This window comes from Venturia canescens, chromosome 2, assembly GCF_019457755.1.
Source record: "Venturia canescens isolate UGA chromosome 2, ASM1945775v1, whole genome shotgun sequence".
Lineage (NCBI taxonomy): Eukaryota > Metazoa > Arthropoda > Insecta > Hymenoptera > Ichneumonidae > Venturia > Venturia canescens.
In genome coordinates this window covers 17053205-17078467 of record NC_057422.1, presented here as the reverse complement: position 1 = coordinate 17078467, position 25263 = coordinate 17053205, and the positions used below count along the sequence as shown (strand labels likewise).

General features: G+C 39.5%; 1 protein-coding gene across 4 annotated transcripts in view; it reads left to right on the top strand.

Annotated features, from left to right (window-relative positions):
- LOC122406970 (AT-rich interactive domain-containing protein 5B-like) overlaps positions 1-25263 on the top strand; it is a 39968-nt gene that overhangs the window by 2287 nt on the left and 12418 nt on the right. For all 4 annotated transcript variants that reach the window (XM_043412849.1, XM_043412850.1, XM_043412851.1 and 1 more), the window contains exon 3: positions 14968-15219. In XM_043412849.1, coding sequence (XP_043268784.1) covers positions 14968-15219 — 252 coding nt within the window. The remainder of the gene's footprint in view (positions 1-14967; positions 15220-25263) is intronic.

Sequence of the window (25263 nt, the reverse complement as noted above, 5' to 3'; positions counted from 1 at the left end):
CTGAACACTATTCGTACGAGTGTCAATAATATTGAAAAATTTCTAGGAAAAAAAAGATGTTGCCCACGTTAAAAACTATAAATTCAGCGAAATAGAATTGACCTTCTGACAATTTATGTACTTTTACAACGAACTTAAGAATCGAGTAATAATATAAATGATTGAAAAACTGCCACTGCGTGAAGACATAAATGCATCAACATAATCGAATAAATTAGAAAATCAAACATGAGAATGACGTTGCATCATGTTACAAAAATTTATAGCAAAACTTGACTTGGATAAATAAAAACAAGGATCGGAAGAGAAATATTTTAATAACGTAATTAGCGTTACGAAAACAAAATCAATAATCGCCCGGGGAGAACCTTCGAATACTCTACGTTCCAGATTCGCTACACTATTCGTACGAAAAACATTCAATTACCCGATTGAAGTTTCAATTGTAAAATCGTCAAATTTAATTTTTTCACGAATCAAAATCTTTTTTTTGTTTTTATCAACCTTTTTTTCCTTGTCATTCTGGATCATGATTTTTCATTGAATTGAATTTCTCATTTTTATAAAATATCCAATTAACTTTGACTCGCCACAGCTTATAACTTGATTATCAGATCTTTTGTAAGTGATGCACCCACGAGTACGAATTGAATTAATCCGTTGATCACGACACAGCATGACCTTTGAATATTCCGTCTTTACTTAGAATGCAATTATACTGAGAGCGCTCAATATTCTTGACGAGAATATGAATCTGGTTTCAACAAATATCGAGTTTCCGTTATATTTGTTTTTCATCATCGTAGTGAATTGATCATGCGTGAATTTCCATTGTTATCATTATTACTATTATTATTGTTATAAAAGGGGAATGAAAGTGAGTTATGTGTAGCCACTGTTGATTTTACATTTCCCAAAGAAAATTCTCCGTTGGGTAGTCGAAGAATCGAGCCAAAAAGGAATTAAGCGGGCTCTCTACTCATAATTCGGTGACCTTCAAATATTCCATCTTCCCGAAGTACACACAATCGAGGTCTCTTGTCTCCCTCTCTCTCTCTCTCTCTCTCTCTCTTTTTTCGACCGCCTGTAAATTGTGTATTATGCGCCGTGGCAAAAATATTTAGTTCTCGACGTTTTCAGCTTTCTTTGGCGCTGCTTCGGCTCTTTTGGCCCTTGGCAGTGGCCGGGGAGGGGGCGAACGGGGGAACGAGAGAACGCGAGGGTTTCTGCTCGCTCTTCCTCGGAACTTGGTCGTTCCGTCTCTCTTTTGCAACGGGTTTTCTAGGAAAGAAACAATCTCAGTTATTTACAACTCCGCGCTGTCCTCTTGCCCCTGCAACATTTTTACACGAATCAATTTTCATTTTCGTCACTACATCTTCGATAGAATTCCTTAAAACAACGCTGAATTTGAAATATTTCTCATTTAATTCCATACCGAGACTTTCGCTTCCGGTTGCTCGCTTACGAGCCAGTTTTTTTCTTTGTTCTTTTTTTTAAATCAATGATCCATGATACTGCGCGCTCACTTTATCTCGACCTCGTCATTCGTACGTCGAAGGTACACACAAATGAGTGCCTGTGTAGTAATTTATCTATTCGTGCCTCTGTCGAATCATTTTTTTTGGTGGTTAATCAAAGTTCGCGTCGTTCGAAATGCTCCGCGTTTCCCCCCCACTATTTTCCCATCCGAGCGAATTTCTACGCGAAAATTTCGACGGATTTATCAAAATTCAAACGATCATTTTGTGTTTCATCCCACGGATTTTTCGGGGATCGAAAATATGCCGAGTTTTCGAGTCTCCGAAAAACTCGCCTCCGAGGATCGTTACATTTATTTGGACATTCTTTGTCACGTCAGTATTCCTGGCAGCTTCATATCCCGTTGAGAAAGTGCTGATACAAACGCATCGATGCTTTATGGCTTCGCAAAGCGATACAGAAAGGCGAAAAGTTTTTCTTCTCTCTGTTTTTTTTTTTTTTGGATCAGCCACGGGAGTAGAAAAAATCATGGGCAAAACTGAAAGGGGTCAGGGGCAAATGTTGTCCCGACCGGCGGCCAAGAATACCTTAAACACGGAGCCGTGCGCAAGCGCACACAAATTCATTTATATTTCGAGGTTAGATAGAAATTACGAAAAAACGCCATGTCCGAGAGTCGATCACGGACTCTCAATCACACTGATAAAATCGATCGTTTCACAATTGTTATCATAGTCATTACGAGAATATTGATAAAATATTAATATTCATTATCATCAGTTTGAATACCGACAACTCGATTATTTTTATTTCTAGAAATAAAGTCATCGGAGCTATCGTGATAAATGTGATCGTAGCAACCGTCCTGAAATTATTCTCGTATGAAACTGCAATCGTTACTCGAAAGAGAGCGACAGAAAATAGTGAAATTCATGGCCTTGTATACTCTTGCGATGGTCGGAAAAATCGAAAAAATTTTTTCGACGATCGCTCGGTGCGCGCGGTCGTCTAATACTTGTATCTTTAAACGCGATTATCTCAGAATCGGCTTTTTTGAAAAATACTTTTGCGGGGGAAACGATTACTAAAAACTATTAATTCGATCCAAACCAAATTTATTCGGACGAAGGATTTCGTATTTAGTTGGAAAAAAAATTGTAACGAAACAACCGAAAATTTAGCACCTCGAAAAATGAATGTTTTGTTAAAACTGTCGCCTTTTTTTTAATCGAAATGTTTACAAATCCTTCGTTCAGGCCCAAGCTGTTATTACAATAAATAAGTGGTATACGTATTAATAGTTTTTAGTTGTCATGTCCACCGCAACTGATGCTCGAAAAAACTGAAAACGTTCGAATTTGCGATAAATTGAACTTTGACCTCTAATAACTTATGAAGTATTAGGTTTAACGGAAAATCATAAGAGACCTTTTTTGTAGAGCGTGCGATTTTCTACAGGAATGAGCCAAGACATTTTTTTTATGGCACACGATGGGCTAGCAATAAAAATTAGAATGTGCAAAAAGAAATTTTCTCACGTTATTCTTATGAAAAATAAAAAAGTGCTACGCGGACTATCTAAATATTAATATTAAGGGCTCAAATTTAAACTGGTGTGATTTTATACCAAAAAGAAACTTTTAAGTCTGTTTGCGAGCCAAAACAAACAAAAAATCAAGAAAATCATGTTTTTGGCCTGCTGCAACTGTATATAAGGCCTCGATCCAGTGAAATATCAGTATTCGAGGATTGGACCAAAATTCAGAAGAATTCGGAAGAATCATTGACATTCGGGTGTCGGCTGCCAATGGCGACAAATTAATTTCGTAATGTTTAAACGAAAATTTGCATTGATCCGTTTCTATTTGAATGAGATCAAAAAATGATTAAAAACGCTCAATTTTTTTCATTTTTCAAATCGAAGGGGGCAATTCGAGTCTGCTCAGCGAATATTCAAGCCCCGTAAACCGGCTTTCTTCCGTTCAATTATTAGAATCCATTTTTGAGGGAATTCATCAAAATGATATTCCGGCTCGAGCCAAGCAGCCGGGGAAGTTAGTCGGTTCCCGTACCTCTGATGTGGAAGTTACAAGTTTGTGTATAAAGTAAACACAAAATTTGTGCAAAATAATCGAAGCGAGTTGGCCCAGGAGTTTCCTAACGCCGCAAGAGAACTCTACGAAAACGCTGAAAATAGTCCGGACGGAAAAAGTTGGTTGTTCAAAAAACCTGCAAAACCGTATTTCAAAGTCCCAACAAAACGTCGTCCCCAGAAAGCCGCCGCACCGTTCTCGCGGATATCGCTCCATGAAAACTCGATATTTCCGCCACTCACGTTCCCAACAAATTTCTATTGATTCGCCGGAGATTCCGAGATGAAAATTTTGGCCGGGAGTGTATGTGAAAAGCATCGTTAAAGAGCTGGGGGAATCGACCGGAGCGAGGGGAAGACAGGGGAAAAGGAGAAGGTTCGAGGATTGAAGCAGAGTGAGACAAAGAGGAGGGAGGGAGAGGATCGGACGTTATGACTGTAGCGAGGGAGTTGTGAATTGTAGGAAGAAAGGGTGGCGGCGGCGGGGGGGGGGGGGGGGGGGGGGGGGGGCGAGGATCTTATATCGTACACATGCCCGAGAATCCCCCCGACCCCCCTCTCGACACATCGCTCGAGTCCCAGCACTCTATCTAAAATACGAGGATGAAAAATATCTTCGATTCCGTTGGCTCTACCGATTTCGTGCTAAAATTCTAATCTGCGAAATTATTCGCTGCGGGAGCGCGAGTGACACGTCTACGGAGGCAGGCCGCGGCCGGGGGGAGGGGGGAAGAGCCGAACGGAGGTAACGAGTGACCGCGATAACAGCATTAAAAAAATCGAGCCCAAATAAAACGACAGAAAACAGCATCGACGTGCGCCCGCTTGGAAACTGCACGCACGTATAAATTTCATGAGCGCACCGACACCAACAGACTCGCTCCTCTCATCCGTCGATGCATTGCCAATTAAATTGTGGATTTTTATCACCTTGTCGGTTGAATTAATTGGGATCGGGCGCGTAAAGATCGCTCGAGTGAAAAACAAATTGGCATTTTCTTACGAAATCATTGTCCGTTAACGGTTATCAGAGATCTTGCACGAAAAATGACGCGCCGATTGTTTATTTTCCGTTTTTATGTGTGACGAGGAAAGAAAGTTTGCTGTGTGCATCGCACTTATTTTTGAGGGATTATTTGAAAGCGAATGGGAGCAAGTTGGATTTATTTGTGAATAAAATAACTGATTTTTTATTTCATCGCAATTTTGCAATTTGCCACGAACGTTCGAATAAAAAAAATCTACGGGGCTGAAGTTTGCAACGGTGGAGACCAACGAATTCAACGGAAACAACATTTGGAATTTACCAATTTTTTATTTCACGAAATCATTGGTGCAGGTCGAAAAACTACGAATTGTGCAAATTCGGCAGGAAATTAAATTGGGAAATAACTGGAACTGCTGGAGAGTTTTTTTTATATCTGTTCGTTGGACTCCAACGTTGCAAACTTCAACGTCATATAAAATCTTGAATCAGTGCATCGGGGCTCGAGTTCTGGCGCAAGGTCGTTGGGACTCATTTCGAGGAAAAACGCGTCGAAATATATTTTTGAATGAATAAAATTGAAAAATGAATCAACATCGTTGAATTTTTCACAGATTCGTTCGAAATAACGTTTGCTGTACGAAGTAAATAAAGATCGAAGGGATTTCACTCGAGTCGTGCATACCAAAAAGAATAATCGTAAAAATTAGCGTTTCGTTGTGATCGAATAATTTTCGTGTAACTTGAAGAAATAATATAAAGACAAAAAAATTTCAAATGAGATTTAAAATTGAATGAAGTTGAAAAATTCACTTCAATGGATAATCGTAATTCATGCATAAAACAGAAAATCCTCAATCACGAAGAAAATATCGAGTGATGTGAAATTCAGGAAAAAAATGTATTCCGAACCAGTTCATAAAACGATGCACACATAAACCGAATACAACGTCGTTGAAATGGACGCAACTCATGAATAAATTTGTTATACGAATTTCATAAAACGTTTTATCATTTAATTTTTAATCAGATAAAGAATAAAATTAACGCATTTTATATCTCTCTGCAAACATTGCATTTCCATAACGTGTTTGGAATACTGAGGACATCTTCCGTTCCCCTTTACCTTCGATTCACAAATTCTCGAGAGGAAAGTACATCTGGAGACTCGCGGCAGTGTCTCTCGCGACAAGTACATTTATGCGCGTGACTTGCCAAAGGTTTATAATACGCGAGCTCTCGTGTGTAGCGGAAGGCGAAATAACATTGAATTTTGCATCGTCTAAGAGAATTTTTAAAATTCACTCGAAATATTTCAAAATTTCTCTCGTCTTTGGAAATCGCTCTCGACGTTCACACAATTATTCATTTTCTAATATTCTCAAATTTTCATATGAATTTTTGTTTTATTTTCGATTTCACCTGCAATCGGCTCTGTAATCAATTCATATTTCGGGATTTTTTTTCCAATAAAAAAACGATGATCTAATTAAATGATGACGCAAAAAAATCGTCGTCTTTTAGCCCCGAAAATGTTCCAGTCATTTTTGGCCATTTTTGGAATTCATCGAATTACATAAGTAGTTGTGGATACAAAATAAAAATAATAACGTATTTTCGTTCCGACTTTGTTGGAACTTGGGGAGCGCTGCGATCGTTTGTTTTGTCGGTGACATAGCAGGTGTTTTGTTCGAAGCGAAAAAATGGGTTGAAATAATTTGTAGGTTGGTTGACGAGAGGTGTTGGATTCTTTATTATCAACGTTTCGTTGATTTTAGAAAGGGAGATTTTTCGCGTCAGCGTAGATCCCCGAAAGCTCACGAGTTTGGCCGATCTCTTAATTAAGAAGACTATATGGTGGGGCGAGATTTCAGGGACGCACTCACATACGCACGCGTCTGCAAGTCTTCTTGCTCGCGCGTCTATCCGATGCTACGAAGCTTATTAGCGCCGAGTCGTGCCGGTATTGACGGAGGTTTACATTTTTTACGAACTTTCATCGTTTCGTTGAATCGAGTTTGTTCCCTCCGCGAAATCGATGCTTTCGGGCTCCCAAAATGGGGGAAAAAGTTTTTCCATGAAAACTGAATTTCACGAAACCCTCGAATCATTAAACGAATCGAAAAGTCCACGCGGTTGTTGGAATCGGAAAAAATAGAGAAATTTTTAAGCGAATGAATTCGAGATTTTGTTACACTCGCCACGAACTCGAATATTTATTTCTCGACGAAAATACAATCGAACGGAAGAAAAATGTCGTGTGTTTATAGCGCGATGGCTGACTGATAGGTATTTAAATTACGTTGAGAGCGCAGCGAGTCATTCGAACAAAAGTTGCGACGTGTGGTGGCGAGTGAAGGAGATCAAGCGAAGCGCGAGAGAGTAAACTGTATTAAGTGAGACGGAATGAGCGAGAGAGCGAGGAAATTGCGGGGGGAGGCACGATATCTCGAGCCTCGATACAAAAAAGGGGTGGGGACGCTCAGGGCCGGATTGTTAAATTCTCTCGAGAGTCTTACACTCGCTCAAATATTCTATCCGAAAATGACGAAACGTTGAAAGATACGAATCTCCATTCTCTCCATTCTCTGGAAAAAAGAGGATGATCTAATACCCTGGGAGACTGCGATTCGTCGAAAAAGGAAATAGGAAAGTTCCATGATCAATTATAGAAAAACTGCACACGCAAACCGGCGTAGAAATTCCAAAATTTCCAAGACCACAAAAAACCCTGACAAATATATTCGAAAATTTATAGAAACTCTCCAGGCAACGTCGTTCAGTAAAAATAAAATAAGTGACCACAGTTGTTGCGTTGATTTTTCACGTTTCACCATTTCTTTATTATTTTCTTGAGCTTCGATAATATTTTTAAAGCTTCTAAACAGATAAGATATCTGAGATAATTACTGGTTCAATTCCTGTACGATTACATTAAAAATGAAATCACGATATCGTTGAGTATGAGGCACGAATTTTTGCTTCAAAATAATTAAAATCGTCCGATTCATCACTGGAGTACATTAGTCACGACGTAGTTGCAGTTTGCCCTGTTTTTATCTAATTCACCTCAAAACATTGAAGTTCAAAGTAAAAAAGTATTGAATATCGTAACACTAGCGTTATCGGGAATAAATACTCGTATCCATGCCCCTGTTCAGGACCATAATTCACCTCTGGAGGCCATTAAATTTTCGGAAAATTATCCGGGCTCGTGGCGCGCGCCGAGCTATTGAAACTAAAATTCAATACATTAATCATGTTGGGTTTCAACGAGCTTCGGTCATGAATTTCGCGACGAGAGATGAAGAGCTTGATAATTAATGCAAGAGAATTCGGACTATTTCCTTGTAACATGGGTGGAATTTTGAAGAGATATCGACACACAGTGAGCTTTGCAACGAAACTGAAGTTTGTAACGTTGGAGTCCAACGAAATGAAAGAAAAAACATTTGTAATGGACCAATTTCTTATTTCACGAAATATCGCGGTGTGCAGGTTGAAAAACTACGAATTGCAAATTCAGCAGGGAACGAAATTGGAGAATTACTGGAATAATTAGAGGCTTTTTAAAAATCATTTCGTTGAACTCCAACGTTGCAAGCTTCAGCGTCATGCTTCGCACATTTTAAGAAGTCGATTGAAACAACGAGCCAGGATTTCAAACGATTTTTTACGACTGATGCTCACTTTTGTGTCCCTCATATAAAATGGCATTAGTCGTGCCTCCATAAAAACATGGAATATGCCATAAAGTTCACTTTATTTTATTCATCCTACATTTTATATTAGAGAAGAATGAAAAAAAAACGTTATTGCAGTAATTGTGCTATTAACTCGTAACTTAGCAGCTCTATAAAACTATCGTGCACAAGATTTCAGGCAGTCAATTATTTTTCATGAGCTGCACAAAACACTGCTCGGCTAACAATGCTCGAGAACTCGCTTTTAATATTCCAACTGTAATTTCATCGCATCTGTGTTGAAAAATGATCCGGAAATTATCGAATTTGACAGTCGAATGAGTTTGCTTCATAAATCAAGTGAAAAAAGTTAAATTTGATGTTCCATCATTTATGCTGGAGGATGAATAACGTCAGTAGCGGTGAAGGAATTTTATTTTGTAGAAATTTATATTTCGGAATTTCGCCCTTTTCCATCTTTTTTATGCTCTCCGGAGCGGTGTTATCTCGCTGCGAGTCCTCAATGTCAAATCTCGACAGTGGTAAACACGCTCTTCGGTAAAGAAAGAAATTGGAAACTAAAATGTGAACAAAGAATGAGAATTATTTTCTCATCAACGATCCTTCGAAAGTTTCAGTGGCTCACACGTGATATTATCTCAAGATTCGAGGAACGGGATTGAGGAAAGTACATTTCTGAATGAAAGATAAAAAAACAAAGAGACGACAGCTGCCCCGAATATCTACACAGGGCAGATCATCGTCGTCTAGTCTCACGAGATACATTCCCAAATTCTCGAAATTTATGGATTTCGATAAATCTTTAGACGACAAATTTATTATCGTCGAGAAAAGAATTCACTTGTGAGCTGCTTCGATCGTTTTCTAATCAACAAAATACAATATTCAAATTTTGTTACCACTTACTGAAAAAATGAACTTTGACAGATGAACGGAAACGTCCATTGCAAACGAGATTCGTCTCAAAAAGTAAAATCTTACCGAACGCGATAATTAACTCGAGATTGTCTCGGATATAGCTGAAATTATTTGTAGAGTTATTTTTAGCGAAGGTTGAAATTATTTGTGAACGAAAACGCGGACGGAGTCGAGGGCATGGAGATATTTTTCCCCGTAACAATTGTAGGGGACGCCGAGAGATCTAATATCCAATATAATAAAATATCCAGTGGACTCGTGTGTCCACGTATCGTTGTGTGTATATCGAAGCACATGTTAGCAATCGAATGAGAACGTACCTGTAGTTCCGTTTTTCGCCTGCAGAATGCGCCCCAATGTCTCGGTGTAGCAGCGTTCACACGATTCAACACAAGTTACGCCTTCGCGCGTTGTTCCCCTTCGCGCCACGTCTCTCCATACCAACAGCTCTCTTTTGTACCGACACGTTTTCTCATCCATCGCGGTCAAACATCGATCAATTATAATAATGAAGTTCTTCTCGTTCCCACGAATTTTCGTCTTTCAATTGCTTTTACATTTTTCATCTCGAATTTCATTTAAGAAAACTAATTAAATTGAAGATTTGAAAAACTCTTGAAAACTGAAACATAAAAATATGTCGAATTTCACAGCTTTTTTTGCAATTACGTGATAAGACTTCTGTGCACTCTTCAACATTCAATTACATCGCTCAATACTCAGAGGCCATTTTTCTTCGTACCATTGAATATGAGAGTTCTCATTTTTATTCACATAAAGAATAACATCAAAAATATCGATTATGTCAAAATTCATCAAGTCAAGAAGAAAATCTGTCAAAATTTATTTTTCCGATGTTATTGCATCATTTCCGTTAGCCTCCAAACGTTATTTACTAAATGTGGCTTTCAGCCGAGCACGGGAGACTTATAAATCAAAATATTCCAGCATTAAATATATTTTTTCGTTTTTTTCTTTGGTGTCGATGGCCTCAGGGATGCTGGGCCGAAGGGTGCGAGGAATTATTTGACCCTGGGACGGTGTTCATTCGTTATTAGGGACAGGGGAGGGAAGAGGAGCACGGTAAGGGGAATGGAGGGGGGAGGGGGGGGGGGAATAAACTCGCTTCATCAGGAAAATTCATCGGAGGACCGCATGCGCTTTGAAAATTTCTATGAATGCTCTATCCGTTGGTTTACAAAATAAAAAAGAAACTCCTAAAAATTCCAATGTGTACTCGAGTCTACTAAATTTGTAAAAATTCAAAACCTCCTTTTTTAAAGCATAAAACAAAAGACGGACAACGAGCACGCGAATTGTGAAGCGTTGCGAAAAATAGAATTGTCTTATCGTCAATAATATGGCGACAAGTGAAGAAGAAAAAAAACGTATGCAAGCACGTTTTTGGCTCGCCTTGAAACACGAACTGCTCGTGTTTCTTTATTTCCAATCATGCGGAGATTCCGAAAAGGAGAAAGAAAAAATACGCACACACACTCGGAAAAATATGTAAATAAAACGTTTGAATTGTCGTAAGTGCTTTGTTGGGTGCTGAGTCAAGTGTGTCTCTCTATCGATGGTATTACTGTGAGGTGGACGCTATGTGCGCGCAGAATGTACATACATAATCACGTCTGCACACATATAGATAAATGTATTACGATTGTGAGCAGAGCCTGAGAGCTCTGAATAAGAGGCCGGCGTTGTGTGCGAGCCAAATTCAATGTGTACGTGGACGAGCATGCATCTGTGTCGGGCATTGGCTAGTGTGTGTCCAAGTTAAAAATCCGTGGACACGATTGTGTGTGAGCCGTTCTACTGCGGTACGCTCTCGGTGTGCGAGCGATCTCGCTCGTGTAGAACGTCAGAGAGGGACGGAGCAAGGGGGCGGGGAGGGGGGGGGGGGCGAGAGAGAGGGAGAAATATGTGCGTGCGCACTGTTCGGTTTTAAAGGCCCGTTCACAAGCGGAAGGAGTTTTTACGTGTAGTGACGAATTTTCGTCTATTGATCCACGCTCGTTCGTGTTCCCTCGTGGGAGGACGTAATAAAATAAATATTTGTATTATCATGCGCGAGGACCGCAGACCTCTGTTGTCTCGAAAAACTTTTCGATTCTTGGAAAAAAACAATTTATTTTATGATTATCGAGGAAAATTATGTTAATAAATTAACTGGCCGTGAATTTAATGAGGAAGAGACAGAGAGAAAGAACTATTTCAATAATACCGCTCATTATTTTTATCACGGAATAAATTTTATTTATTATGCTGTCATTTGGAAATTGATTTGCCACGCGAAGGTTTCGTTCTTTATTTCATTTCTCTCCGTTTGTCATCCGAAATGGTGAATTTATCGAGTTTCCAGTTTATTTTATTCCTCCCGATAAACGATTATTTGTTTTCAAAAATCAAAATCGTTTTCAACGTTTCAAGCACATGGACGTTACGATTTAGAGAGAAATGAAAGTTGAAAATTTTTTATCAATGTTTAACTTGATTACTCGAGTGTCGAATATATTTTCATTTTATTTTTATATTCATGCGTTTTTTTTTTTTTTTCTTTTCATTTTTATCTATACACCGACAACGGCCTCGAAGTGTCCGCATTATAAAGCCGAGAACAGCTCGGGGCACCACTGTCCCACTCGACTCACGATCTCAAGTGATTCATCCAACACGAACACTCGATATATGGTTATTTAAAGTATCACGAAAAATTTTGCACAATCTTGAGCAGAAGAACGAATGGTTAGCTAAAAAAGCGGAACAAAGAATCTTTCTCCTTTCGCAATTCGGTATAAATTGAGAACGAAAAGATTTGATTATTTCGCGGAAATGATCACAATTTACCGCCAGCAATCGACAGTGTAAATTTAGCCTCGCGAAATATGTTCCGATAATACGAAAATAAATTGGCCAAGCACGATACGAGGCAGGAAAAAAATCTCGTTTTATTTCTACACGATGAATTTCGTACGAGAATTTCGACAAAAAAGTCATTTCGGATAAAAATAAAGGCGCGATTATCTAACAATAATAATGATAATGGTAAATGAGAACGTGCTATCAATGGGAAAATAGTGCGAGAAGAAGGAACAGGGTGCACCAGTGAGTGCAGCTGCTACATGAAACGCAATTAACGCTATAAATATACACGCCAGTTGAGAAAGAAGCAAACACATGAATATATTATATATATATACGAATGCACGAGCACGGATTGTCCGCTGGCGCATAGCGGACGAAGGAAAAAGAGAGAGAAAGAAAAAAAACGTCAGCCGGAGAAAAAAAAGGTTAAATATTATAATTTTGTGAGGGACTGTACTTTTAAAACATTGGAAATAGTTATGACAGCGGTGCTCATTTCGGAGATTTCACCAAATCCAAACGACAGAGGTAACCCGCACACGAACCCGACCGTTTATCGATTCAATTATGTAAACCGACTCGATTAGCTGTTATAACGTTTGCAAAACTCGGGCTGCTGACCAGTTAATATGTATTTTTACGTGTGCGTATGTGTGGGTGCCTCTGCGTTCGTGTACGCATGTGTGTACATGCATGCATACGATTATAAAGCACATTTTCCACGATAACATCGAATTTATTCTAGCGTAGACCTGGGGCTTACGGCACATTTTTTTTTCCTTGTTTTCAAACGAAATTCTCACCTATTCGATATTTCGAGATCCCCTTGGTCTTCGACCGATAAATATTATTTTCCGTGTCGAGAACGCGGAGAATGGCAAAGTTTCTTTGGAGGCCGACGGAAATTTTGGAAATTAGACTCTAACGTTGGCTCCCTGGGAATTAACGTACTTTTGACGAATGTTAATTTCTGTGATACTCATTGTCCGAATCTCATCGATCGGCTCGGCAAACATCGCATGCACTGATATTTCAAATATTTTGACACTCGACGAACGCCCGGAGCCTCGTGACATTTAATATTCTTTAAACGATGACAAATCTCATCGGATTGATCGTCCGATTGAAAACCTCGATAGCTTCGATGTTCGAGCGCGAACAGCTCTCATCAGAAGAAAATATTGTAATTCTCGATACAACCACGAAAATAAATATCAATTATGGAAAAAGTGTTTTCTTTATGAAAAAAAAAAAAAAATGATTTTGAAAAGAGTATTTGAGACATTGTCGTTGCCCGAGTGCACACAAACCCACCGACGTAAAATCAATAAATCGTAAAATCATTGGAGCCTGCCGATGCGAATTATCCGTTGTATTGAGCACCGAGTAACAAAAGGGGCTCACAAAAACATAAATTGAATCGAGTATTTTCTCAGCTCTGTTGTGCATATAGTTGAAATCGGTTAAATTTCAAATGCCCGTTAAATAAAGCAAGAGAGGCGTAGTGGGCAAAGTCGCTGCAAAAGCATCGCTCGAGCTGTTCAAAACCCGGTTGTACAGTCGGCGCGAGAAGCGAGGAGCGCGGTCGAACGATTTTCTGGGCTGCGAATTTCCCCTTCGTGTATACCCGCTTCTCTCTCTCTCTCTCTCTCTCTTCGTCTTTCTGCCTGCGCCTTCTCTCTCCCTCGTGTCATCCCGCGCTCTCCTCGTCCTCGTGTCTCCTCGTGTGCGCGCGTATTCGTCTCGCGCGTTGTATGAGAAAACGTCGTAATAACAATAACAACAACAACAATAACAACAAGGAATAAAAAGGGACGGGAGAAAGGGGAGAGAAAAAGTTTTAGCCGGTTGTGTACACTTCTTGCTGATATTCTCGAGTGTTTCGTTAATCATTGTCTTCCTGTTTTTCTTCCCTTTTATTATTATTTTTTTCATACACATATTCCTCTTTTCTCCTCTTGCTTTTCCTACGTAGAAAAGTGTTTGGAGGCTTCTTGCCCGGCTCTCGCGCTCAAATTGGGCTCGATGTGCGAGCGAAAGAAACGCGAAGAGTCGAACGAAAAAAAAACGATTGCGAGGCCACACGAATTTACATATCAACTGTGTATACACTTTTTCTATTTATTTTTTCCCTTTCTTCCATATTTTATCGGATTAAGAATATCGTAGTTTTGAACTCGCGCGCTGCTGCTGCTGCTGCTGCTGCTGTTTCACGTTTTTCCAACGTTCGAGAGACCCGGCCCGTGACGTATTAATGCTTTCTTGTCCTTGGCAACGATACGTTAATCCCACAATTAGATAAGTGTCAACTCTCCTCCTCCCCCCCCCCCCCCCCCCGCCCCCCGCCCCCCGCCGCCGACGCCTCGGTGCTGTATTTTCAGATACAACCGAGATGCAAATCGATGCAGTCCTCGAATCACAAGTCCAGTAATTAGCTCTTCGATGCAGTTGTCATCTCTTTAAACACGTTTTTTCTCTCTCTCCATTATCGCTCGGTGTGCGCGATTACAAGCTTGTGAAAAATTAATAACCCCGAGATTCGGTGTCAGGGCTACACGCCCAGGAATAATACATACGATGCCTCGTCATTGAAATCCGACGAAATTTCTCTTCGTTTTCGCCGCAATTGTTTTGCTCGCTTCGCTCGTTCGAAGGATTTTTATGAAAAAACTTTATTCGTTCTTACAATCGTAATTTAAGAAAATGGAAAGTTTAGCGGATATAAAATTTCTTGGATAGGAAAAATAAGTTGATTTCACTTTTGAATTATCGAATTAATTGAGATCATGAAATATTATAAACTTGGAGCCAAATGAGAGAATATGCGAACGCCAAAGGTCGTTGAATTTGAGATGAAATTGTATAATCGACTCGGAGAATGAATCTGATAAAATGGAATGTTTAACGCATGATTTCAGTTACTGGGCGGTGCTTGCTTCAGTCACGGCCCTTACACGTTCTACAAGGCCGTGCGGATCGGCAACGGCCGTGTTCTACGACTCGGTAGTTTTTTCCTCACGAAATTGTGGACCGACGCTGATCTCGTCAGTATCGGGGAGTTACAGTTGCTCTGGCTTGACAGTCGGGGCTCGAATCAGCCACTGGCGTCGTTGCGCCTTTACTTTCTGCCGGAGAATACGCCTGATGGTCGTAGGAGCACGCACGGTGAGGTGAGTCGTCCGTCCTCTTTTCATTCGAGCACAATTTCGTTTGTTTTCGAATAACGCGGGGGTCGGGCTCGCAACGCGTGCGAACATGTGACCGAAAATTAGGTTCAAAATCTCTCAGTTACGAGAACTTTCATTTCCGTTTTGTCTTATTCTATTTTTGCCAACAGAACAAATCTTTTTTCTCCGTCGCATTTTTCGCAGCGATTTTCCCCTTTACCGACCGAGCCACGGTGACTTCCGTTGAAATTCGCTGCCGCGTTGATCAGCAGTTGTTTCGATGAACATCATTTTTCAATTGAACGAGGAGCGAGAAAACCTCGTTCGATTTCTTCCCGAGTCACTATACCGGTTTCGCAACACACTCGAGTTCTCACCAAACAAGCGTGTGTTTCGCTTATGTTCCATTACCCACGAGTCTCCCGAAGCGAACATAAATTCATCCCCTTGTTTGAATTAAATCGATTTTATCAAAGGTAGAACCCAACTAATTGTAGTTCGAAGAGAGCCCAGAAGATTATGTTCGTTCACCCTGCACGGGCTCCGCGTCGACGTGCGCCTGCGCAAACGCTCTTTTCCCACCGGTCTGCTACACTTTCGTAAAATAACATACACACACGGGGGACTCAAATGTATATTGAGGGACGAAAAAATAGTAGAGGGAAGATCCAACGCTGCTGCAACGCCGCGCAGCTCGACTTTTCTCTCTCCAATTTTCATTTTCACCATGTGTCTACCCTTTGCCACAATTTTTCCTATTTTATTTTCGTAAGAGTAATTGACGAATTGGATTTTTCACGAAACTGACGAATCTCGTTGAATTTTACATGGGTTTGCTATTCATTTATTTTCATTTATTTTCATTCGATTACGATTATTAATTACTCAATTTTCAATGTAATTTGACTCTCGCCCTCTGTTTCGCTGTTGTTTATTCGAATATTCGATTAGTTGAAGCACCGGACAATCGCGACGCTAACTAATTTCATTCGATCGGTTGTCTCTCGTTATAATGCATCCGCTCAAGGAATATTACGTCACGGCACTAATCCGCTTTCTCTGTATTTATCAAACTGTCCGCTGAAAAAGTTTGGCTCCGCACGCTTTCCAATAAAAAATCGCTGAATCGACTACGATGAATTTTTAACAGGAAACTTGCGGGGATCGTAATCCTGGTTTTAATGAATTTTCATATTTTTCCACGGTTTATTATGAAATTTAAAGTAGTTCATGCACGAAACGATTTTCTCGGGTAGTCGACTGACACGCATATCTAATTTTAGAAGGTTCTTCTTATTGGTTATTGAGATAAACGTGCTTAAATATGAAGAAAAATGCACAGGGGTATTGGGTATTGGGACACATAACGAATGAACGCTTTTTACGAAGTTTATGAAAAAAACGTACACCGTAACAACGAAGTATATAATTAAGGTCTGGGAAAAAATTCGAGACGATTGTCTTATTAGTAAATGACGCTGAAGTTTGCAACGTTGGAGTCGAACGAAAGAATAATAAAAACTCTCCAATAATTCTAGTAATTCTCCAATTTCGTTCGCTGTCGAATTTGCAATTCGTAGTTTTTCAACTTGCACCGATACTTCGTGAAATAAAAAATTGGTGAATTAAAAATAATTTTTTTTTTTCGTTCATTTCGTTGGACTCCAACGTTGCAAACTTCAGCGTCGTACTAGTAATTAATGATATATTACCTTAAAGATTGAACGAAATTGGTAACGAGCACTCGTATAACCGCAAATTTGCTTTTTCCAGCATATCGTTTCTTCTTGGCTTGGCCCATTCTTGTCTTTTTTTAACATTTTTTCTCGATCCATCTTTCTTTGTGCTTTCCCTTTGCGCTCTCTAATGCGATTTTTGACGTAAAAAAACTGTAGTATTTTAGCTGGGGACGAATAAAATTTGGGGTTCAGTCAGTGATGGATCCTCGCATAATTAATGACTTTTAATTTCATTCGCCAAAAGATCAGTTGAAAAAATTGATTTACAATTTCGAATTAATAACTCTGATATTAATTTAGAGTGATAATATCTTTAATTAGGAGGTAAAAATCGAGCCAATTTAAATTTTGCCAAATTTATTGGTGAGAGTCGTTTGAAAAACGAATTTCTCATTCGAAGTTTATTCGTGCACGATAAAACTAATTTTGTCGTGAAAAAAGCAATTTTAATCGAACGATGAAAGTACAAAAGTTGAGAATCTTCTTTTCGAGTAGTTCCATCAGAGAAAAACTGGAAAATTGTGTTTGACATCAAAGAGTAAACGTGCCGCGACCGAAGCCCGCAGGCACGGTCCGTTTTATGTAAATCTCGCGGTTCTGGCGCATGCCGCGGACAGGAATGAAAATCAGTGAACTGCGACGACTGCCGTAACATTTTAAAAAAATCGGCTCCGGCGATCTCCCCAGTCCAGCGGTCCGCGCGCGGACGATACTCGGTTGGGTGACCGCATGCGTCGCTGAGGGGTAGCCAATTTTTCCGAATTTCCAATGGGCCCAAACGAGCCAGGCTCAGTAAAAGCTTACGTTTTTAAAGTATCGCAACAAGAAGCTTTGGCCAGAGGATTATCTCAGGGACGAGTAAATTAGGAAACTGAAAAGAAAAGAAGAAATAGCGGGCGGAGGCGACGTCGTTGGGGGCAAGGAAGGGAGGGGGGAAGTCCCGCAGGAACATAAAAGTTAGTGAATAGAGAAAAAAGTGGGTTTAAGGGCTCGAAAAAGCCTGAAAAGGCATCGCAGGACCGTTGGAAAAATAAATGAAAAGGAAAAAGCGATGGAAACACAGGTCGCGACTGAATTATTCAATTGACATGAATATTCCAGTTGGCTGATGTCCTTTCCACCATTATTTCCATCCCGGACTCCCATTCAAATAAAACACGAAAGAAATGAGATGAAAAAAACAATATTGATTGAGCAAATAAGGCAATTTGATCGGCGAACCGGCGCGATTAATTAATTAATGTTATTTGGTGCTCAATTCTGATTGCGTCGCGAGCATCCAACCCCGATAATTCCGGGCTACGCGAAAATGTGTATGATTATATTGAATCAAGCACTCCGTAACTACCAAAAATGTTATTCCAAAAGAATTCAGCATGGCGGCGAACTCGACCCTCCCACGGCGCATGTGCAATAATATCCGTTTTCCGTCTATTCGCGACAACGACATTCAACAACAACGAATTTTCAAATATCGATTTATCAGTAAAACCATTCGTTTCGTCGTTCTTATGAAATTTCAATCAAATTTTCGGAGATAGACGTTGCTTTTTTATCCGGGAAATGACGATTGATGGGAGGGAGGATTTTCGTAGATTGCAAGAAGAGCATAAAATCATTATTTTTCGATTTGATTTAATTTTGTTATATTTTATCGATTCCTTTGATTTTTGGTACTTCGGAGTGCAGGAAGCTCGTTCATTTTTCATGTCCCGAAATTATCGGGAGCAATTATCAAAGAGGATATAAAATAATTGTATTTTCCATTGGGCATAATTAAAACACCGAAGACAAATGTTTTCGATGTTTTTTTAATCGGGAGTTGAACGTTGATGAAAGTTCGTGGATGCGATTTAAATAAATGAATGAAATTAAACGGATAATCATGTGAAACGACTGCAACGAAGCATCATCGGGGCCGTTGGATCATGTGGGGGGCTTCGTTTGTTTTTTTTTTCTTTTCGTCAAATGTCCAGAGGCGTATTGAAATTAAATATCGGAATTTCCGTCTGGTTTAACCGAAAACGACGGAACACGAATCCCCAATTTGTCTCCCTTTCGTCCTCGTTGTGAACTATGCCAATTGGTGCATGAACTACCCTCTTGAAACACGCTATTGAAGTCGACAGAATTGGAACACGGTGAAAAATGGTTTTTCCTATTTAATCATTTTCTCCAATTTTGCGGAGAAGAAATTTCTTTGCGTGCTACCCAGTTTTGCTATTCATTATTATACACTTTTTTGATACCCAAATTAAGGTACAAATGCTGAGACCAAGTTCCAACGTAACGTACCGATTTAATGTTTTGTTAGTGAATTTTTATTGCAGCGTATTAACGTGTAAAAATATTAAAAACGATAATTTTTAATATTTTTGCGATAATTTTATATTTTTTTAACGATTATTCAACGATAATTTAAATATTTTAATATTATTACATTAAAATTTAATTTTAATATTATTACATTAAAATTTAATTTTAATATTTAATATTAAAACCGTCAACTGATAACTGCAAATTTTCACGATGACACATTTTCACTGGTATTTATTCAAAGAATTGTCTGCAGTTTTTGACCGATTTTATTGCATCACGTCTCATTTCATCAAAAACTTTTTCATCAATAGTTTCAGAATTAAAAAAAAATGTACGTGGTGAACTCGTAGAGGATCAGTTGCCAAACAAAATGAAACTTGGCGCAATAAAATCAGTGAAAAAATGCAGATAATTCTTTTAAAAAATACCAGGGAAAATGGGTCATCGTGGGAATTTGCATTTCTTATTGGATGGTTTTGTAAAATTATTGTTTTTAATATTCCTTCACTTCAGTAAAATATGCTTTTTAATGCATATCTAGTAACGATACGTTTAATCAGTGCGTTAGACTTGGTCTAAAAGCGTTTTGAAAATTTAGCACTCATTTGATTATCATGCAGTACAGTAGTTACCTTGAATGAAATGAATAATATTATTCAAACGCGAATACAAATGGTGAATTATTTTTGTTTTTGGAGAGAAAATTCGATCGAAATCCACATTGCAACGAACACGAGAAACCTGCAATATTGATTTTTTTGTTCGGACGTCATTCGAGTGCATTTCTATTGTGGTATAAAAAAAATACTGATATTAAAAATGGAGGGCTATTGTCGAATGTGCTACTTATTTATTCTGTACATTATTTTTGTACCAACATGAAATTGTGATTCAAGGATTTATTGTCGAAATCGAATGGGGAAAATCGGTGAATTAATATCATACAGTGACTGAATAAAGCTTCTACGTCAAATTGAAATACCACAGTTGTTATAATTCAGTAAATTCAGTAAAATTAAATTTTCGAATGACGTACATTATTTTAACTGTCTCAAATTTATACTCGAACAAATTTTCTAACGAAATTCTCGTACATCATCCTCGTTCAGGAATAAAAACTACGTGCAAGCTTTTTAAGCAGCGAATAAAATAGTCTGACATAACATTGAATGAATTCATTGGATCAGTGGTAGTGGAATGTAAATGCGACGAATGCATATTATGTCAAGAGACGATAAGAAATCCTTCAAGTATTTTTATTCTCGAGGCTTTATTTCCGAGGAAAAGAATTGGGAACTTTCATTCTATGGACTCATCCAGTTACGAAAAAGCAAAATTAATCCTCTCGTGGATAAATTTCGTCAATAACTTCGTACATTTCAGTACTTCGTATGTAAAAGACGTGCCCAAAATTTTTCTGTAAATCCATCAAACCAATTTTCATTTATAAAATAAACAAAAAACACTTAAAATCCCAAAGTTTACACTGTTCACAGGCCTTACTGCATTTTTTCACGTCGCCTCATCTTCAGATGCGAAGCGTCACGAAAAAAAGCGTTTCGCCAACATCAGAAAAGCCAATTTTCTTAATTATATTCGTTCTCGCAACAATGCAATTGTGAGAACCGTCCTAAGCCACTGCGCAAAGCCCAAATGATGTACTCGACAGCAACGATGTCGTCGAATTCCCCAATAAAACAGGACATTAATAAATAAAATTTCATCACAGTGGCACTCTCGATTGTTGATTCAGGCTGAAACAACGCCGAGGCACAGGCTCGCGTCCACGTATGTACATAATCTCTGATAAGGACAGGGTCGCTCGGGGTCAAATATATAGAGGAAGAAAATACGGAGTAAAATGGTATTAAGGGGAGTTTGTGCGTTAGGGGTTGAAAGAGGGGGCCGAAGCTAGTTTTGCGGGAGTGGAAGCAGAGGTTGGTTTGTCGATGCGAAGGATGCTTCGATGGGAACACGTTGAGGGCCAAAAGGAGATGGTTGTATGTTTGTAAGCCCGGCGAGGGAGAGAAAAGGGGTAGCAAAGCGACGGGGGGGTTATTGGCTTTTGTCGCGCGCATGCCCACGAGCCGGTACCATTCCGGCGAATTATTAGCCAGATTGGACCAGCCTGCGAAGGAGATGCTGCGAGCTTTTTTCGAGCTTCTTCGCGTGCCCCTCTCCCCCTCTGTTTCTTTTAGTTTTTGCGACTTTTCGTGCCTCTCCGTAAGGTCGTAATTCAGTTTCTTGGCTCCTGCTTGCTCCGTACATTAAGGCCTTCCCCGGACAGGTATCCGTCGATCATTAAGCTCTTTATATCGCTCCCCAACGACGCTCATGTGAAAAAAGTCGCAGAGCTCCATTCCTCGGATTCCTCATGAATTCATTCAGCTTCTTATGAAATTTTGTCTCTCCATTAATCCCAACTGATTTCTCGACGGTCGATCGTTGTCCGCATCCATCGCGGTACCGCTCAAAACGTCCGAAGCGTCGACCTCGCTGAACTTGGTGAAGTTTAGGAACCTCGGGACGAAATCGAGCAGCGGGTTATCGGCGCTGTCGATAAGGGAGGAAAGTCTTCCGCGGAGCGAGGGTTAAACGCCTGACTCGGCGCTGGGAACTCGGGTGTCGGTCTCTAACCGGCAATTCCTTCCAACGGGACAATCGATCTGGAAATTATTGAATTTTTCGTCCGCCGCGTTCGGTCGAGCTCGTTTTTCCAGGAGATTTTCGTCAGAGAATTGTAATTTTGTTGCCACCAAGTCCGGCCGACTTTTACCGACTCTCGGAACGTTTATCGCCCTGGAAAATCGACTCTGAATCATTATCCCCGGGGTGTAGTCTCGGCTCCGGGGCAGCGCCATCGGGCGGTCGATGAATCATCGCGTTTGCTATCAATTAGTGACAGTTCCGTGGGAAAAGGTTCGCGCGTCACGAATCGCCCCTTTTTCGTGAAGACACGTGAAAAATCGTACGGACGATTTAGGGACGAGTCGATGACGCGATTTTTAAGAGAAAAGTCCCTTTTCGTGATGCTCTCCGATGCACGTATGATGGGATATTAATTAGTCGGTAATGGCCAATGCGCCGGGCACTGAAGAAGCTCCGAGTGGAGGAAACGCTGACTTTGTCCCGCCCCCTTCTTTCCGTCGACGCAACGAATCGGGGATCGCTAATTTATCAATATCCAGGAAAGAAGTCCGCTGTAAGGACGACCGGGTGAAAAATTTCCCCTTAAAAATTTGCCTTGTGACGTTCTTCCACAGCTTTTCAAGCCGCACATTTTCCGCAATACCGTTAAAATCAATTAGTGAACAACTGTCGATAATTTCTATGGAAAATGACGAAATTCAGTGGTCAGTCATCGCGGGATATTGAGAATGACGATAATGACGCTAAGAACGTGTTGGAAAATTCTCTTTCACCTGGTTTGGTAAAACAAACGGAATTAGGAAAAATCTTAAGGAGTTTCGGTACAGAAGTCTAAATATTAAGAAGTTTATCAAATTTGGTAATAATGTTCTTCAACATCAAGTGCGAAAACATAAATTTCTTCTACTTAGTTATCGAGTAATTACGCAATTAAAGCAGATTTCTTATGCTCATAAGAAAAATCTTAAAAAATGTGTATTGTCAAATTTGGCACTAAAGAATATGTTCACCAAATTTTATAAAATTCTAAACTTTTTGCAATTTTTTATGTTTTTAGCATGGTTTAGCATGGCAACATTGTATCGCCTGTACCGAAACTCCTTAAGGTATTCCTTTCACGAAACCGACTCACTACAAAAAATTGATTTTAATTTACAGTAAAGTACAAGTCCATTCGAATAGATTGGCGAAATTTCAGGTCAGGTTATCGAACATTTAATGAAGAATTAAAATTTCAAAAATTATAAAATTTATACGGGACCTTACGGAGATTCCATCATCACCACATTTCTATTCAAAATAATTCGTACACCGAATATCTCTAAATTCCTGATATAAACTGACTCACGGATAGAAAAAATGTAAGGGATCCACAGTGATGATAAAAATCAAGGGTTATAGAATGTTGAAAAAAGATATTAATTATTAACGATAGAAGTTGGAAAAATGGCAGAAGCAGAAGCTTTTCCCATATAACAGCGACTACTCAGAGGTTAGGAATCAATCCAAATTTCGAGTGCCCTAGTTTGCGACACCATAAAATACGGTCCTGCGAAAGGAGTACCTTAATGACGAGCATAGAATAAGAAATCAATAAGATTCATTGAAAATGTTGAATTATCAAGTGTTTACACGGAGCGAATATAACCGCTTTAAAGGCTCGTGTAAATCAATTTTCCCATTATTTTGTATGGAATTAACAACTCAATTTTTTTGAGTACTCGGCTCATAAATGAAAAAAAGTCTGAATAGTGACGCTAAAGTTTGCAATGTTGGAGTCCAACGAAATGATGCAAAAAAACCCTCCAATAATTCTCTAATTTCATTTCCTGCCGAATTTGCAATTCGTAGTTTTTCAGTCTGCACCAAAGAATCGTGAAATAAAAAACTGGTGAATTAAAAATGTTATTTCGGTTAATTTCGCGCGAGCTTCCTCAACGTTAAAAGTATTTGATCGAATCTCATCGCGACTTGCAGTCTACTCGATAATCGTCCAAGTGAAAAAAAGCTCGAGAATTATTGAAAAAATAAGCTTTTGATAGATTACGTTTAAGGATCGCGACAATATGCGAATTTCATAAAATTTGGTAAATCTATTCTTCAAAAATACACAAGACAATATCATTTTTTTTTAGATTTTTCTACCACATATCTCTCGAGTAATTGAACACTGAAGTTTACGCGTATTATACATCTCGTGCATAAGAATTTCGATTAAACGCTGAATTATGCGATAACCATTTGGTAAAAAAATTTGAAAAAAATTGTATTCGTATACTCTCGATGTTAAGGAATCTTATCACGAAATTTTATAAAATTCTGATTATTTTGATTTCGTGATCCATCCCCCTTAAAGTCGAGATCCATGGGCACCGAAGCACGCGCTTGACGAATGAGCATCCACAACGCTCATTATTAGATACCCATACTATTTTTATGATTTCATTGCATTTTGTGCTTTTAAATCCACCCACGCGAGCCTCAGATCCCATCATATAGGAAAGCCAGAGAATTCCGGAGTGAGACTTTTAGCAAACCGTGTTCCCCACACCAAAGTGTCTTATGCTCGACACAAAAGCATATCCGACGTGTATAAATATAGCGCGTGTACGTCCTTTGCAAGCCTTTGGAATTCGACGTGTACATCACACGAGCTACTCTCGCTGGCTCGGCCCTGCTGCTCTTCTTTCTCCCTCGACACCTTTGCTCTTCGGTCACCTTCTCGAACGCATGCGCACTCAGGCTGTCTCTCTCGCACGGCTCAGTTACACGCCGGCCGTCGAGGCGGTAGTATGTAACAAGTTATGCTCTACCAAGCATCGTTTTCATTTGACAGATGTCACTTTTCAATAATCTTAAGAATTCAGCCTCTCTCGTGACACTTTGCTGGATTGTTTTTTTTTCTCTCCACGCAAATCCTCCAGAATGACGCTTCGATCGTTGAATATTCGTGTTATTAGCTCGATAGAGCACCGCAACGAGTGATCGAAGAATATTCGTGCACGCTCCCCCCCACCCTGCCCCTCGGTCCCACGACGTCCCTCGAGATTTTTTTCTCCAGATAATTCCGGAAAAAATATTTATGACAACGAGTGTTTTCATCATTTTTCATGAACCACAAAGACGAGAAGTAAATGTCAACCTTGCGCATACTCGAGCGATGGGCGATTATTCATCCGGTGGAACTCGATGTGCTCGTACACTTGTCGAAGTCAATTATTTTGTACGAGTTGGTTAATTCGGTTGGCGAATCGCCAAGTTTCGTAATCAAGACTCGCGAACAATGATATTTTCATGCTCACTCATTATTCATTGTAATGTCGATTAATATTTTATATTG